General features: G+C 37.7%; 1 protein-coding gene and 1 pseudogene across 1 annotated transcript in view; one reads left to right on the forward strand and one right to left on the reverse strand.

Moving 5' to 3' along the window:
- The window catches only part of LOC106975180 (arylacetamide deacetylase-like 2), a 48,076-nt gene that overhangs the window by 6,032 nt on the left and 24,076 nt on the right, over positions 1–17,968 (reverse strand). Inside the window, 2 exon segments of the mRNA XM_015072483.3 lie at positions 12,036–12,207; positions 15,000–15,069. Coding sequence (XP_014927969.2) covers positions 12,036–12,207; positions 15,000–15,069 — 242 coding nt within the window.
- On the forward strand, positions 664–9,966 carry LOC106975158 (dynamin-3-like; annotated as a pseudogene).

Raw genomic sequence — 17,968 nt, forward strand, 5'->3', positions numbered from 1 at the left:
ACTAGAAGAGGTACCTGTAAGTCAACCTCTCACCAGAGTGGCTGGCTGAACTCAAAGGAGGGAATCAATTGAAATCCAAGATGTACCTCAGAAAGGGAAATAGTATCCCACCACCTCTATGATGCTCTCTCAGGGCATTAGAGGCTTCACAAGTTTAGAATGAAAATGAGCCAAGACAATGTTTCCTGACGGAAACTCCCAAATCTCTCCCAAGTGCCCTCATGTAGATAGATGATTTACTGAGCCAAAGTCTACCATCAACATCCCACTGCCAATGTCCCAAACCTAGACAAGGAAACAAACAGCCCACATCCACAGGGAGAGGGCAAACAGAAACACACCAACCAACACCTTATCTGGCCCTAACTGTCCTTTCTGGAATGTCATATGAAATAAATTGTTTTCCCACAAATGTGTCACTACTTACTATGTCTACATCCTTACTATATCATTTGTTGCTTTGCCAGTCAATACCTCTTCCTATCTCTCTGTCATCCTTTGAAACTCATTTTAAAGTTAACTCTTTGAAAATACTGGAAGGGCACCTGCTGGTCAGATCCACCAAGTTTGGCAATTTTACCCTAGTTTTAGCAACCATGTTATCAGTCTAGTATGAATCTACTTAGATGTTTTCTATATATTTACATATATTTCTAACCAAAAATGTATGATTATGCATGTAAGTACCTGATCAAAGTTCACTTCTCTATCTTTGAACTCCTCTAAACTTCCAAAACTCTCTAGTGCTTTCAGGTCAATGATCAATTTCCCCTTACCTTTTAAAAATGTATATAATGGATCTCTCTCCTCGATTTTTAATTCCACAAGCACTGATAATATCTAAGTTGTCATTGTATGTCTTACCAGTTCTAAGATAATAAAAGGCTAAGTATAATATTTTTTAAAAGCAGAGAAATAACTAAATCAAAATTGCTGCTCAGTTTCTAATTCTAAGAGGACATTGTGTTCTCTTAGAACCAGAAACAAGAGGACATACGAAGCAGTAAGAGACTTATAATGAGTAGGTCCCAACAATAACACCTAATTATTGAATTATCTATAGCATTGTTCTTTCCTTCTAGATCCACATGGACTCAAAGACAAATGGCCAGAGTGCAAGAGTGCAAATAAGCATTAATACTGAACCATAAACATTATTACTGAAAAGCCCTGAATGAACCTTCCTATAACATAAATGTGAATATCACATTAATGGATACATATTTCTCATTCTGTGAGCAATCCATATGTACCTGGCTGCAAAAAGTGTGTAAGACATTTATCTCAGGATATTATCACTTCAAAAAGAACAAGAATGAAAATACAAAAGCAAAGAAAAAAATTGAGAGAACACATCTTGCTTGTTGTGGTATCCTTGAGGTTTAAACACTGGTAATTGTTCTTAAATTGTCCACTTAAATTTTTATTATTGTTTTCAGTATAACAAAGACCTCTGGGTAACTCAGTAGAAGGTTACAGAATACATTCAAAAAAGCCCATTCTTCTTTTTAATCCCTTCTAATAATTAACATTATTTCAATGAGAACACAATGGATGTGATACATTTCAACTTTTCTTTTGTACTTAAATACCATTAATTCTAAACTCATGAAATCTAAAATAGAATTCTCCCATATAAACTATTCCCTCTGCTCCTCTTTTATTAAACCATGCAATTTAAATTTCTAACTGGTTTTTCAAGTTACAGGTCATGCCACTGATAGTATTGTTACCATGAGAGTAGTTTATTAACACCATGGTAAAGACTGATCTCCTCAATCTAGAAAGTTGGCCACAAAATTCGAAACCAGTTCATAAAAGGCTTCTGTATCATACTAAAAAGCTTAGAATGACATGTAGGTCAGAAGGATTTTCACTCCTCCGTTAATTTCTTTACTCACAACTAGCCCCCATTAGTTGGGAATGGTGACTGAGGGGTAGCTGATAGGAAAGACAGAGAAAAACCACTCATGACTTTACGCCCTGCCCAGAGAGCCCTGTATCAGTTTACTGACTCAACTGCTTTGAAGCCCATGTATTTGCCTGTCATGGATACTTGTGCCTGATATAAAGTCTGCTCCAGACAGTCTGAAGCATTACTGAATCCTCTCCCATTCCCCAAATGCCCCCAAGGCCATCTATTAGGGCAATGGTGCTTTCCTAGAGAATGGCCAGTTCTTCCTGCCCAGCGCATACATTACTGTTCCTGCATTGAGTCGCTCATTATCCACAGCCCAGCTCAAACCAGTCACTGGTTTGCAAAGGTCCTTACCATCTAGCCCCCTGGCTTAGATGTGTATTATTTAACGTTCTGCACATCCACAGCAACTTATCCTGTGCTTGTCATCCATAGAAAGATAGATGTATGTAAAATATTAGTTATAGATGGAGTTCCCACATCACTACTGATAATCCTGTTCATCAAACTTAGCAGATCTACTATTTTTTAATCTGGTGCACCCAGCTTCATAGCAGTTGTGATTGCTTCCCTCACTGCTCTTCCTTTTCATTGATCACCTCCACCTCGTACCACATCCAACTTCACCAACACACAGATAGCCAGTGAGTATTTGGGTGACTACGAGACACCATGAAGGAACTCCAATACAACAGGACTTTTGGCATCACCCTAGAGCACATGTTCCAACTTTTGTAGAAGCTGGAGAACTCCCACATGGAGCCTACTGTAGTCTGAATGTTTATATTCCTCCAAATTCATACGTTGAAAAGCTAATGTCCAAGATGGTGGTATTAGCCCATGGGGTGTTTGGGACTCCTTAACGTCCAACACTTATTTCACCAATTCCCCCACCCACCACCCCTCTGGTATCATCAGTTTGTCCTCTATGGTTAAGAGCCTATTTCTTGGTTTGCTGCTCTCTCTTTTTCCCCATGATCATTTGTTTTGATATTTAAATTCCACACGAGTGAAATCATATATACAATGGAATATTCCTCAGCCATAGAAAAGAATGAGATCTTGCCATTTGCCACAAAGTGCCTAGAGCTAGAGGGTATTATGCTAAGATAAATACAACAAGCAACAGTATTTTTTTAAATACAACTGTGATTAAAATTTTTCTATGACTTCACGATGCCCTTGGAGAAAAAAAAATCAAAAGAGGCATGATTTGCCCCTGCCATCCTTTCTAACATCACTATTCACCGTACTTCCACTGATATAGTATCTATGCACTTAGTTTTTTGTTTTTGTTTTTTTTGAACCAGGATTCCAAAAGAGACAAACAGTAACTGCATAAATAGGGAGGGGACAGAATGAATCCATTCAACTCTTCTCAGCAAGTCGCAAAAACAACTTGATTCCAAGGTCAATAATCAGTTATGGTTCAATTCAGCAGCATGTAGGACCAGTGTCTTTATTTAATCTTTAAATTTTTCCCACAAAGATGTGTTGAGGATAATCTGTAATATCGTGCTGTGTTACACAAGGGGACAGATAAAGAGGCTGCCCTCAGGTAAAACAGGCAGAAGAGAGGAAAAGGTCCAACTCTGGAGTGTTCTGAAGGGTGGAGGAAGAAGACAGCAAGAGTACAGGTATGATGGCAGGGTTTGGATATATAAAGATTAAAAAAAAATTATTGTCCCAGATTCCAAAATACTTAGAGTCCAGTTGGGATTGTGCACATGCAACAAATAATAGGATAATCACTAGAGTGTAACTGCTTTGGGTAGTATAGAGGAGGTTCGCCTGTAAGGGTTTCTAGTGCTTATGGAATATCCAGGTGGGGAAAACTATTTGGATACATGGGTTTTGAGCTCATGACAGTGGCATTAGTGGGAGGCATAACTTTAAGAGCCTTCAGCAGATCATTCAGAGCTGAAGTCATGAGACCAAGCAGAGAATGGGATAAAAGCCAGAAGGACCAAACGTTGAGTCCTAAGGAAAATCAGACTCAAAGGAGTGTATAGACCAAGAGTTCATCTCCCATAAAACTGAATGGAAGAGAAGAACAGGGAGAGTGACTATTTTAAGACAAAAGTTGGCAAGAGTTTCAAGTGATGAAAAGAAGTTAAAGAACAACAACAAAAATGCCCTTAGATATAGAAATAATGAGATCCCGGACCTACTTAGCCACAGCAAGTTGAACAAATGGCCAGGGGAGAATACAAAGTGATTAAATGAGGAAGGTATACATTAGGAGTATGTAGAAAAAGAGCTTAAAATGATGAGAGTTGAATATCTGATGTTAGGCTGTAGCAAAACAACTTTTTTACTTACCAAAGTGACCTCCACCTGTAACTCCAGAGTAAGGCAACTTTGTTGTTACTGTGTGTCAGGTAAACAGCTTTCAAATGTTGAAAGGTAATCATTTCAAAGCCAGATGAATTTCAGGCTTAACTTGCACTGTTAATAAAGGTCTTTTAGTTTTACAGAACTGAGCAACCTAGCCAATCTTTTATTTAATCTAGCAAACGTACTAAGTCATTTTTTCCCTGAAATGAAGATGTAAATCCCAAGACAAGATGCTTTTCCTAGACACATCTTCCGCTTGGCCAACACAGGGAGAGAAAGACCTACTGCTAATCGACCCATGAAAGAAGAATGGAAGAATTTCTCTTAGTCTTAAGAGAGGGATAATCGGTCCAAGATCTAACAAATGATGACAAAGAACTCCTGAGACTACACAGTGGCTTCAGAAAACCATCTTGATTGTGCTGGCACAGATGGATAGAGGTTTCCAGAGAGCAATGGTGATGCAAGATTGAAATTAACAGAGGACTGGTATTTCTACGTTCAGTGGATTTCATGTAGTCCATGTGACACTGATATGTTGTGATTACATGGATATTAATAAACATGGCAGAAGATAGTATACCTGCTACTGAAAATATCCCAGGTTGAAGGGTGTGTAGTGTCACTTTTTTTTAAGGCATCATCATTAATTAGTCTCTGATTTATATTTACTCTTATGACTGGTAAAGAAAACATTAAAAATATTTTTAGAGAAGTGTCAAACATATAAGATCATATGTGGCCATAGAAATATGTAGAGAAGTCACAGAAATATTGTTATAAATCGAACACAAGGCCACGTTGACACCTTATGACCAATGATGCAAATTAGTAGGAACAATATATTTAGAAAGGTTAACCTATAAACAAATAGAGATATCTTATATTACCACTACCTTTTCAAATTTCCTACATAGAATCACATAGTTTTTAAAAACTGAGAAGAGTGGAACTTAATAATTACTTCAGAGTATTGAATCAATTCATATTGCTTTCTAAAGTTAAGAAGATGTTTATGCCATAAATAAATAAAAATAATGCATAAATTACTCTAAAATATAATTGGATGAGATGGCCAGGAAATTGAATTTAAATGCTATTAAATTTAAAAAAAAATTGCTCCTTAAAGTAAAGATTAAGGAACTTTGTTGAGAGAAAGTTTTTCGACTATAGTGATTATTCAGATCATTGTAATTGGTAAGCAACATTAGTAATTTTAGGACACATTATGTGACTTTGCCAGAAAATCTCAGAATTGTAGGGAAAAGATATTCATTTCTCTTTCAGTAAGTAGAAGAGAATTGAAAAATGGACAAAGTCCAAAAAAGAAAATTAAAGAATACAGAAGAATCTATTTAACCTCTTAATCCACGAGAACATCTTTTTACACTATGAATTATACATATATTTGGTATCCATTAGGAAGGATATATCTAATATGTTGCCTGAAGTCTTCTCAGAGTACACAAAAATACCAATCTCTAAATGAGGTATTCTTACTGAAACTGAGCTTTTCAGGCCATAAATCTGTAACATACTATTAAACGCTTTGTTGAAACATGAGACTTTGAAAAAAAGGGAGGGGTGGTATAATACTTACAAAGTAAAAGGTGATTTTAATTAGCCAGATAAAGAATAAACCTAGCATGGGGAATAAAACTTTTTGATTAAAATACAACTCATGTAGAAAGTTTAGCTGACCATGAAGAATAAACAACTTAAAGTATGATCATAAAAAACAGGAGGGGCACCTGGGTGGCTGAGTCCGATGAGTGTCCAACTTTAGCTCAGGTCATGATCTCGTGGTTCATGGGTTCGAGACCCAAATCAGGCTCTGTGCTGACAGCTCAGAGCCTGGAGCTTTCTTAGGATTCTGTATCTCCCTCTCTCTGCCCTTTCCCCTCTCTGTCCCTCTCCCTCAAGAATAAATAAACATTAAAATTTTTTTAAAAATAAACAAGAAATGCTAAAGGAAATCACTTTTTTGTCATACTATGTAACGATGTTGAGTTCTGATACAGTATTTTCAGCTGTAAAACAATTTCTTTGATCAGATATGTCAGAAAGTTAAATAGATATTATGTTCTTCTACAAGTAGCCAATTCAAAGAATACGATAATGTCAAATTTTAATTCACTTCAAGACAACAACTTGTACTGTCCTACAAATTGTACTGAGAATCGCATCTGTTTTTGGTAGCTGTGTTAATATTCAGGATTGCCCTGCTGGAAAGGTCTTCACATCTTGATGGATCTTTATGGCTACATGTCATAACCATTTCAAAAGCTTTCTTCATTTGCAAAGCCTGGCATATATTACAAAATGCAAACAGACATTACAGGTGTTAAAGGTGCTTCTTGATCATTATTGGGTAATTATTGGACAGTTTCCAGAATTTCTATATCCATAAAACCAGTTTTAGATAAAATTCAAGATTCGATTGCTGTATGATTTGGTGTAGCGATTCGTATGTAAAACAGGGGACAGTCTCCAATATTCATTCTCTACCACACTTCCCACCCCATCCCAGCAAGATTTTTCAAATAAGTGATGTATTAATTCAAATACATAGCAAATTAGTTTAGGTTGGAAGAGGCCTTGGGAATCAACAAGTCTAATGGCTTACAAATTTTCTTTTTGGTAATGAAATTCTGCAGAGCCAAAGGTGAAACTTTGCTAACTACTGACATTCTGGCTCCACAATAGGGTTTTGTATGTGTATGTGGTGTTACAGATTAGTATACATGCATATGTATATGTACACTTTCATATTATGAATGTGTGTATCTCTCTTTGCAATGTGCATATGTATACATAAAATATAAATATATGTGTCTGTATATAATTTTCTTCTGAGTGGTCTGAGTATTTTATTTTCACTCCTATTTTTTTTTTTAATGAGCAAGATTCTGGGTTTGTGAAGAGGTGGAAATTTGGGAAGAGTGGAACACCTGGAGAGGGTTTCAAAGCTCTGTGCCCTTGGCCCATACCTTGCCCTATCCATGTCTTCCCTATCCTTTTATAATTACCTGCTAATCTAGGACATTCTCCCTTGGGGGTTGGGCATTGCAACGAGATGGTCTCTTGTGCTGCACTATGAGGAGAATATGCTGGATTTCTTTACACAGGAAAACAGATTTTGATGGTGTGTGCCATGAAATTGAAGCAGAAAAAGATCAGGTGACCAGAAGGAATGCAGACATTTCCTCCAATCCAATTTATTTATGACTCTATTCCCTACATGTGTGAAATCCAATCCTTATCGCCCTACCTGGAGAAAGTGTCCACAGGAAATCAGTCACCATATCAGTCACCAATCAGAGAAATGATTTCGCAGTTCATCATGCAGGAGAACTGATACTGGCTGTTACCCCAGCCAATACCAATCTTACAAACTAAGATCATGGAAGATAACTAAATAAGTTGATTCTCAGGGTGCCTGGTTGGCTCGGTCAGTTAAGCGTCAGACCCTTGGTTTGGGCTCAGGTCATGATCTCACATGCTGACAGCACGGGGCCCGCTTGGGATTCTCTCCCTCTCCCTTTGCCCCTCCTCCACTCATGCTGTGTCTGTCAGGAAAGAAAGAAAGAAAAGAAGGAAAGAAAGAAGGAAAGAAAGAAGGAAAGAAAGAAAGAAAGGAAGGAAGGAAGGAAGGAAGGAAGGAAGGAAGGAAGGAAGGAAGGAAGGAAGGAAGGAAGGAAGGAGGAAAGAAAGGGAAAGGAAAGGAAAGGAAAGGAAAGGAAAGGAAAGGAAAGGAAAGGAAAGGAAAGGAAAGGAAAGGAAAGAATTTGATTCTCAATGTCTGAAAACTACTGGAGTCATCACCAAACTAGACTTTATAGATGAAGAAACAGATGCCAGAGATGTCCTAGAGAACAAGATGCTACCCCTTCACAGGGATTATGTGATGATGGGAAACAGAAGCTGGAAGAATATATATGGGAAGGAGGAAAGGAAATTGTTTCTCTCACATTCAGCTTACAAACATATTGCCAGTCAGATGGGCACCCCATACTTGGAGAAGTTCCTTAATCAGCAACTTACCAACCACATTTGACATAATCTGCCAAATTTCAGGAACAAATTAGAAGGACAGTTGTCCTCCACAGAATGACAGAATGTGAAGTAGGAGCCTACAAACACTTCAAGCCAGAAGAGCCCACCAGGAAGACCAAAGCATTGCTGTAGGTAGGTCAACAATTTGCTGTGGACTTTGAGAAGAGAATCACAGTGTGAGGGGATCAAGCAGTTATCCTGGAATTCTCAAAGGGCTTTAAATCCATTGTATTTTCTATGAAGGCTTTCCTTCTGAGACAGTAAAGATGGGGTTCAATGAGAAAGAACTGTGAAGAGAAATAACCTATGCAATCAAAAACATACACTGTATCAGGACAGGGTTGTTTACTCGAGACATGGCATTTTGAGCAATAGTCAAGAAACAATTGCAAACCCTTCCTTAAGGTGTGTGGATCTGGTAAAACAAATATTTATCAACAGTGTCAAAAAGTACACCAAAACAAAAAAAGACTGGCAAACTTCCCCAGACTCTTCAAGTCAATGGAAAGGATGATTGGTGACCACATTTGACAGCAGAAGGGAAGACAAAGTACTAGGTCCTGATATTGATTGACATCCAGTCTCCTACACCAACACTAATCATAAAGTAATTTTCATAACTTTGCAAATGTTCAGCAGAGAATCAGTCAGGTTCACAAGAAAAATAGATTTGGAAATTAAGTAATTTGAAAGATGCAGCTAACCATCAGCATCAGTGGCATCATGAAAGGAGGCTTTAAAGGATACTGGTTTATACTTACCCCGAAAGTTTGTCCTGGTACAAAGATGACAAGGCAAAAGCAAAGAAGTATGTATTTCCCTGGGACAACCTGAAAGTCTGGGATGTGCACAAGAGCTTTATGCCTAGCAAACACATATGTATATTCTTTAATAAAGAACAAAGGGCTGTATACAAAGACTGTTGCTTCCTTGAGCTGGCATGTGATTCACAGGAGGATGTAGGCAGCTGGAAGACGTCTCTACTAAGAACTGGGGTTTCTCCTGATGAATCTTTTACTGCAAATAATGAGAATAGCCAAGCAGAAAACTTTTCCATGGACCCACAAGTGGAGAGACAATCAAATACCACTCATAACCTGGTAGATTCCTACATGTCTACCACCCACAAATGTGCCAACATCAAATTCCCAAAATGATAATGCACCTGCTAATCAAAAATGTTAAAGATTTTTATAACTTCAGAGCTCTTAGCACAGTTTGGTTCTTTACAGGACCAAAATACTCTGATGAAGGAATCTGCTGAGCAGCCTCAGCACTGAGATGAGATATACCAAACCCTTAAAAAAGCCCTTGTGATCATTGGTGATATTAACACTGGCACTACCTTCATCCTAGGGATTTCTGTGGATGGCTCCTGCAAACAGCACTCCTGTAGGTCACCACCTCCAAGTCCCACAACCTACAACAGACATTGAGTGCTCCCCTCATATGGCCCACATGGCCCACATCTCTCCCAAGGTCTGCCCCTGCCAATCCTCTCCTGCACCCCACTTGGGAGCTACCCCAGTTCTGTTCCAGCTGACCCCTTACTTCTTTTTCCCAACAGCAACAGTTCACTTGGAGTACCTCTGCAAGTTTCCTCTCAACCCACAAGAGTCCCTCCCAATGTTCTAAGTCATTCCCCCAAATTTTGAGTGAGGGCAAACTCATGACTCTTGAGTGTCTCTTTGAGTCTCTCTTTGCATATGTAACATCAAACTTTGGTGCCGTCAATGATGAAGCTAGTAAGCCTTGAGGACTTGGGCTCAGGAAACACAGACAACTAATTGACTTGTGTGACTGACCTGTGTCTGATTTCCCCACAATCACATGGTGGAAATTACCTAACTTAGTCCCTCCTCAACATCCCTCTATAAGTTTGACTTTTAGGAGCTGAGTGTCATTTGGACAAACGAATTCAGCTTGTGACTTCTGATTTCAGCTGTGAGCTTTCTATTTTCCTCACCATTCTTCTCCTTTAAAGAACAAATAAATATATTTATGATTAGGTATTCTGAAAAAAAAATTGGAGGAGGAGTTGGGATGCTTCCCAAATGATTGAATGAGGCCAGTATAACTTTATGTCAAAACCTGACAAGGGGTGCCTGGGTGAGTCAGTCAGTTGAGTGTCCAACTCTTGATTACAGCTCAGGTCATGATCCTGGGACATGGGATTGAGCCCTGTGTAGGACGCCACATTCAGTGTGGGGTAAAATTCTCTCTCTCTCACTCTCTCTCTCTCTCTCTGTCTGTCTCTTGGGGCAACTAGGTGGTTCAGCTGGATAAGCATCCAACTTTATCTCAGGTAATGACCTCATAGTTCATGGGTACGAGCCCCATGCTGGACCCTGCAATGGACTCCACATTGGTATCTGCACTGACAGCTCTGAGCCTAGAGCCTGCTTCAGATTCTCTGTCTCCTTCTCTCTCTGCTCCTCTGCTGCTTACCCTGTCTCTCAAATTAAATAAACATTTTAAAAAAAGGATTCTCTTTCTCTACCCCCACACCTTCTTGCCTGTGCTCACTCATTCGCTCTCTCTCTCTCTCTCAAAAAAAAAAAAAACTTTGACAAAGAACTTTTAAAAGATAGACATCAATCCCTCAAATCTTTAATTTCAGCAAAAAGAAACCAGCAAAATATAATAGCTTTAAGTCATCATGACCAGGGAGGCTCATGTCTGGAATGCAAGCATAATTTTACATCTGAGAGTCAACTGACATAACTTACTACATCAAAAGAATAAAGGAGAAAAATCACACTGTAATCTCAATAGATCCATTAAAAACATTTAGCAAACTTAATACCTATTTATGTAAACACTATCATCAAATCAGGAATAGTAAAGACTTTCTCAGCCTGACAAAAGCCAACTGTAAAAAGCTTTCAGTTAACATCATATTTATTGGTGAAATATTGAATGATTTCCTTCTAAAATTCAGAGAATGACAATTGTATTCAATATAGTACTGGAAGCCCTAGCTAGTGCACTAATTAATAAAAGAAAAGCATAAAGATTAAAAAGGAAGAATTAAAATGGTCTCTAGTGGCAGGAGATATGACTATGTAGAATATCCTAGGAAACGTTAAAAAAAAAACCTAGAATTTATAAGTGAAATTTTTAAAGATATGATTGTAAAAGGTCAGTGTAAAACGCAAATGATTTCTGAATACTTTCAAAGAGGCACTTGAAAAATATTATTTTACATGAAAATTTTCCCAAATAATTCAGGAATAAATTTAAGAAAAGATTTGTAAGATTTCTACACTGAAAAAGGAAAATACTGAGGAAAGTGAAGAAGACTTAAATAAAAAATGACATAAACCATGTACTTTAATTGGAAGTACCAGGATTATTAACCTATAGATTCAACACAATACCATACAAAATCCAAATTAGCCTTTTTGTTTTTAGAAATTGACAGGATATCCCAGTATTTTGATAGAAAAGATCTAGAGTATTAGAAACAATTTTGAAGAAAGACCAAAGCTGGAGTCAGAATAGTATCAGGCATAAGAACAGACAAACAGGTCAATGGAACAAAAGAGAGGATTCAGAAATAGTCATATTGATAGTTAAATGATCTTAGACTCCAGTATCACTGTAATCCAATGAGAAAGTATGGTCTTTTCAACAAATGATGCTGAAAGAACTGGTTATGTGTATAGGAAAAAAAAATGATTTGTGACCTCTACCTCTCAGAATAAAAATAAATGCAACATACCTGTTGAGTCACAGCTGCTGCCAAATTGCCCCCAGAACTGTCTCCTGAAGCACAGATTCGGGTGGGATCCACTCCATATTTTCTAAGAATTTTATCTTGAAGAAAAAATTTGACTGCAGTGAAACTGTCTTCAAACTGAGCAGGAAAATAGTGTTGAGGAGCTAGTCTATAGCTTTAAAAAAGAATGATTTATTTAAACAATTTTTTTATAACGTACCATTTATGGTTCTATCTTTCTATGTAGTTTTTCAATACCAAATAGATGCAATTTAACACCAGTTTCTATTTTTAATCTGTCAAAAAAATCACACTTGAGTTTTCCACTAACTCCTTAGTATATGGGAAAAAAAAGAAAAGAAAATTCATATAAAGGTTTTCAACCTTGTATCTACATTCCACGGATAGCATTGTGTGTGAGGGGTAAGGAGATATTAGGAACTTCCGACAATTGTAAGCATAGTTTTTAGTCCACATGCATTTTAGATTGGAGATACTCTATAGTTTATACCATATTCTCAATGTAACTGGAGGTCCAAACATTAAAAAAATTATTGAAAGAGCACCATGGATATTTGAGGACAGCAGATCTGAGAGATTATTATAGGGAAAGTGTTACATTTTTCAAGATCATGTGGAAAAAAATCCTACATGCTTGCAATGTATATATCTTACCAAGGATAATGTCAAGGGGTTGATTTTAGATAAAAATTTTGAAATATAAATAACCTTTTAGTATGCTAGGAAGATTGTTTGTTTCTGATGAATTCATTTCTGAGGCAAACTATCACACTATTCTTTTAATGGATACAAATGGATTTTTTCCCCCACTATGTACATGGACCAGTAAACATAGGAGAATGGTTCTATCAGCCTGTTATCTATCAGGGCTAACTTTTTTCCTCATGCTCTTTAGAAAAACAAAATTTGTAAATATCTGTACTTAACATTAAATGTTAGTGTGATGATCCTTAAAATTTTATCATAGACTATCTTTAGAAAATCCTAAACAAAGTATGTTGGTATCTATTACTTTAAATGCAGTATATTTAGACGTTAGGGCGAAGAACACAAATCATAAGGGTATGATAAAATATATAAGCCAGACACAGACATATCACTATATTAAAATAGATTTAAAATAAGTTTTAGATTACTTCAAAAGTTATGGAGGTATAAAGGATATATCCTAATGTTATAAATGAGAAGTATCCCTGAAAATAGGAAGTTCTAGCCACTGCAAGTAATCAAAACAAACAGCATTGGCAATCACTCTTTAGATGACCAAATTGCCACTTTAGTTTTCTCTCTAAACTTTCATAGCTTCCTAGCTAAAAATCAAAACAAAACAACAAAAAAACCCCAAATCTATGTCACTATCACTGATTAGAAGTCTGTAAGTATGTTTTTGTTAATATGGACTAGGGAAGAGAGGTACGAAAAAATCCCTCCTGGGGATGTCGGCTTCAGAAATACAGACTGCATAAGTATGAGAAAATATTGAACTGTCCTGACACATTCTGATATTTTCTAGCAAAATCCAGAAGGTAGAATTCACTTTTCCTGAGAATGACTTAAAATTCTTAGCTGATCCCAACCTTTACCTCCTACGTTACTCCAAACAAGAATAATTATAAAATATTTTATTACCAACCCAAATATAATCTATCATCCCAAATTTGTAGGATTTATTTATATCTTCTTATGTAGCTATGTTACTTGGGGCTTAAGTTGGGACCTGAGTTTTAAGTGTCTAGAGCAAAAGTGTATCCAAAAATGTTCACTCAGGGATGTTACTCAGAGATTTCCAAAATCACAGAAGAATATGAGATAGCGGACACTTCAGGAATGGTTTACATTGCAATGGTGATAAATAAATAGAATAATTTTTTTTAATTGATATTTCAGGCAAAGCTAACTTGATTTGGAAATCAAACCTCTACCTGGTGAAGGCAAAAATCATAGTAGGCAAAGAAAAACATTCTCTTACTCCAATCCCATGGGCAACAACAGCATTGAGTTTGTTTGCATTCCATCTATTCAGGGAGTCATAAGCCCTCTGCTCTGGAATGAAGAAAGAAATGTGAGAGTACTTTTGGTAAAAAACAAAAACAAAAACAAAACAAAACAAAAAAAAACAGCAACAGAAATGCTTGTAGCTATGAACTTGGAAAGAAATGTGTTATATAGAAACCTAAATTCCCCATTCCATTTCTATTCAGAGGGACCAGAATCAGCCTGACACAGTCTGGAGGAGTGTCTCCTCTGTCACTGTCTCCAGTGATGAAAAGATGACTTTGCAGATTGGTGTTTTGAGGAAGGGAAAGTAGCCTTGGGCCATTCTATTTTTTCTATTTGCATCCGCTGCCGGTACACAATGATCCTCCCAAGAAAATTTTGTGGCTTGTTGCGTTTTACTCTGCTTGCTTTTTCAGGCAGCAAGTTCCATAGGGAGGAACTGTGTGGCTGGTTAGCAGGGCCAGCCACGACAGATGAGTCAATCTAACTCAGTACCTAAATACACTTTCTCCCAAAGCCTTCTTTAGAAATAATGGTTATGTTTTGACTGTCGTTTATTTGAATTTTGTATATAATCTTCAGTTGGTTCAGAATTTAGGGGGAAAGAAAGTAATAGATACACTGACTCTGTAAAACCACAGCACTCAATAATACGGTTCCTTGAATCTCCATATTCTTTGCATATGTCACATTAGGAAATGGTGTAATAACCTTGGTATTGAAGACAGAGTCTAAAGAAAAGTAACTTAATTTTGAGAGAGCCTCTGGCGAGTGAGAGATTTCCAAAATCACAGAAGAATATGAGATAGTGGACTCCTGAGGAATGGTTTACATTGCAATGGTGACAAATAAGGAGAATTATTTTTTTAATTGATATTTCAGGCATAGATAACTTGATTTGGTAATCAAACCTCTGCTTGGTGAAGCCAAAGAAAATTATTCTCTTACTCCAATCCCACAACAACAGCATTGATTTTGTTTGCAGTCTATCTATTCAAGGAGTCATAAACCTTCTGCTCTTACATGTTCATTTTAGCACACAAGGCATCCCCTCTCTCCCTAGTACACATGTGTCTCTAACCCCAGGTACCTCCAAACCCAATTTACCAGTAACCTGGCCACATAATTTTGGCAACTCTGTGACATCTGCTACTACTTTATTTACCACAAGATCCTAGAAATTCAGAGAAGCTGTTCCAAGATGTCTCCTGCACATTAACAAAACTTCAAATTAAAAACTAATTAAATACTGGGTATGTGAATACAATGAAAACAGAAAAGTAAATCAACTAGCCTTTTAGGTAGATAAATGTTTTCATTCAAGACTGAGTTGATAATTTGCAAGAAAAGGCAATGGGTGGATGAACACCAAAATGTACAAGACATAAGAAGTCACTGATACCCACAATGAAAGACCCTCAATGATATATTTAAAACCTGTCTTCATTTTATCTCCCAATACTTTTTATTTATCATAAAGCAAAAGTCATTTTAAGTTTTTTGTTTCCTATTCTTTATCTCCAGCTGTCCGAAGTCACACCATATTTCTGATAAAACTTGTTGGCTCATGTTTTTCCCTCTTCGATGTCCAATAATTGAATTTATATCACTTGTAGAACCCAGGTAGAAACAGGAAGGTATTAGTATTGAGGTTGAAAAATAACAACCGCTGTTTTATGTAAATAAATCGACTAGAGAAAGATATTCTTGTATTTCTTAGTTCTCAAAACAACTTCAAGTTATAAAGAAGAAAAAATAGGAAGCCTAGGAAACAAAAAAGGAAAAATGAAATTTATAAATAAATAGTTATATTATATATGTCCTGATCTGTCAAAAAATAGAAGCTATCTAAGTCCTTTCTAGTTTATAAATATAAGCTCTCACATATCTATAAACAATACACAAATATAAAGCCAAGACACAGAATAAAGACACAATAGGAATTTGCTGAACAAAATGTTGGAACATGCATCCTGAATGATAATTTGCACATTTTTTAGGAACTACTGATCACAATCATTGCATTTGTCAATAAAGGGGAAATCAACATGATAATCAGGAGAACTTCCAAGTATTTTCCAAAGTGATATTTTCTTATCTGTGATCATTTGTCTTGTGCTCACTGAAGACCCAGGTAATGTGTATATAGATACTTGGATATTTCATAGACCTTATAAGAACTTTAAGGGTATTAATACATCTCTTTAGAGAAGCATCTGGGCGGCTCAGTCAGTTAAGCATTAATTTTTGATTTCTGCTCAGGTCATGATCTCACTGTTGGTGGTATAGAGCTCCATGTTGGGCTCTGTGCTGAGAACATAGAGTCTGCTTGGGATTCTCTCCTCTCCGTCTCTGCTGCTCCCCTGCTTACACACTGTCTCTCAAAATAAATAAATTTTAAAAATGCATCTCTTTTGAGACAAATGAGGCCAAATTGGCCTCATTAATTTATCTTTTTATATATCTCAGAATATCTTAAAATATATTTTATAAAGGAAGCATAATATTCCAACTACAAATGCCTAGTATAAATTAAATTATATGTGAACTCTAATTTACAGAAAACATTAAGGAGATAAAAAAGATATAGAAATACTAGGAAAGCAAGGAGCCAAGATGGCAGACAGCATGGAAGTTTTCTGTGTGTCTTGCGTCCATGAAATACAGCCAGACCAACACTAAATCTGATCTGAGGATTAACACAACAATCTACACAACTTGAATGACAGAATTCAGCAGGTATGTGGCATGGAGAGGTGAACGTGGGGAGACAGAAACCACAGAGGGCAGGGAGCTGCTTTTCATGCAGAGAGAGGATGGAGACGGTGGGCGGGGGGGAAGAATATGTGAAAAGCACCGCTCCCCAAAAGCAGCTGAAGAGAAAGTGGAAAACTGGAAGCAGCCACAGGGACTGAACTAAAAAGGGAGAAAGAAGAAAGGAGAGGGTTTAAATTCCATTAAGACTGTAAACAGGAGGAGTGCAGAGTCTGAAACTCCACAGCTCGATACTAGCAATGCTCTGGTGGGAAGGGTGAATCCCCAGGAGCAGAGTTGGGTCCAGAAGGTTCTCAGGCCACACGGGGAATACAGTTCCACTGCTGGAAGGACATTTGCTGGAGGCTGTGAAGCCACCTGGTCCCAGAAGACCCCAGAGAATGGCCCCATTCTCTGGCGCTAGAACAAGATCATTTGGGGTGAAGACTGGTGCCAGATGTCTTTTGTGATTTTCCAAAATCCCTGAAATGCTGCTGCTACACTATCTCATGAACTTTTTCTGGGGCAGGCTGGCACCTGGCCACATTCTCGGGGCACCGGCAGCAGCAGGGTCCAGCAAGTGTTCCTACGTGCTGCCAGCATCCAGCCATTGTTCAATAAGACCCTTCACAGAGGGATAGAGACAAAGCCACAGTCCCTCAGAAGGGGGGGCTGGGGAAGGCAGCTGCATCTGAGACAAAACTCGGAAAGGAGGTGCTGCCTGGGGCTTGGTCATGGACAGTGTGAAAGGGGGGAGTGGATGGAAACCGAAGATGAAGGATGGGTGCGCGATTGCTGATCAAGGAGAACAGAGTTCTGATACTAGAGACTGGGTAGCTGGGTGTCGCCATTTTCATCATTCCCACATATGCAAATACGCACCTACAAGCGCCACAACAATCCACTCCAGTAGGCTAGCAGCGCCATCTAGTGGAGGATGGAGAATGCCAACTAGCAGAGCTGTGACACTAAGCCCCGCCCAACTGGGCCACCCTCACTTTTCAAGAACACAAGTCTCACCACCTACTTAGTTTATGGCCTGTCAAGTGCTTCATACTTTGACTTCTAGGGGAAAACGATGTAATTTCAGTCATATTTCAGTCTGTTAGCCAGTCCACCTATCCGATTTTCTTTTTTTTCTTTTTATTGAATACAGAAAGAGA

The sequence above is a fragment of the Acinonyx jubatus genome, chromosome C2 (genome assembly GCF_027475565.1).
Source record: "Acinonyx jubatus isolate Ajub_Pintada_27869175 chromosome C2, VMU_Ajub_asm_v1.0, whole genome shotgun sequence".
In the NCBI taxonomy this organism is placed as follows: Eukaryota; Metazoa; Chordata; class Mammalia; order Carnivora; family Felidae; genus Acinonyx; species Acinonyx jubatus.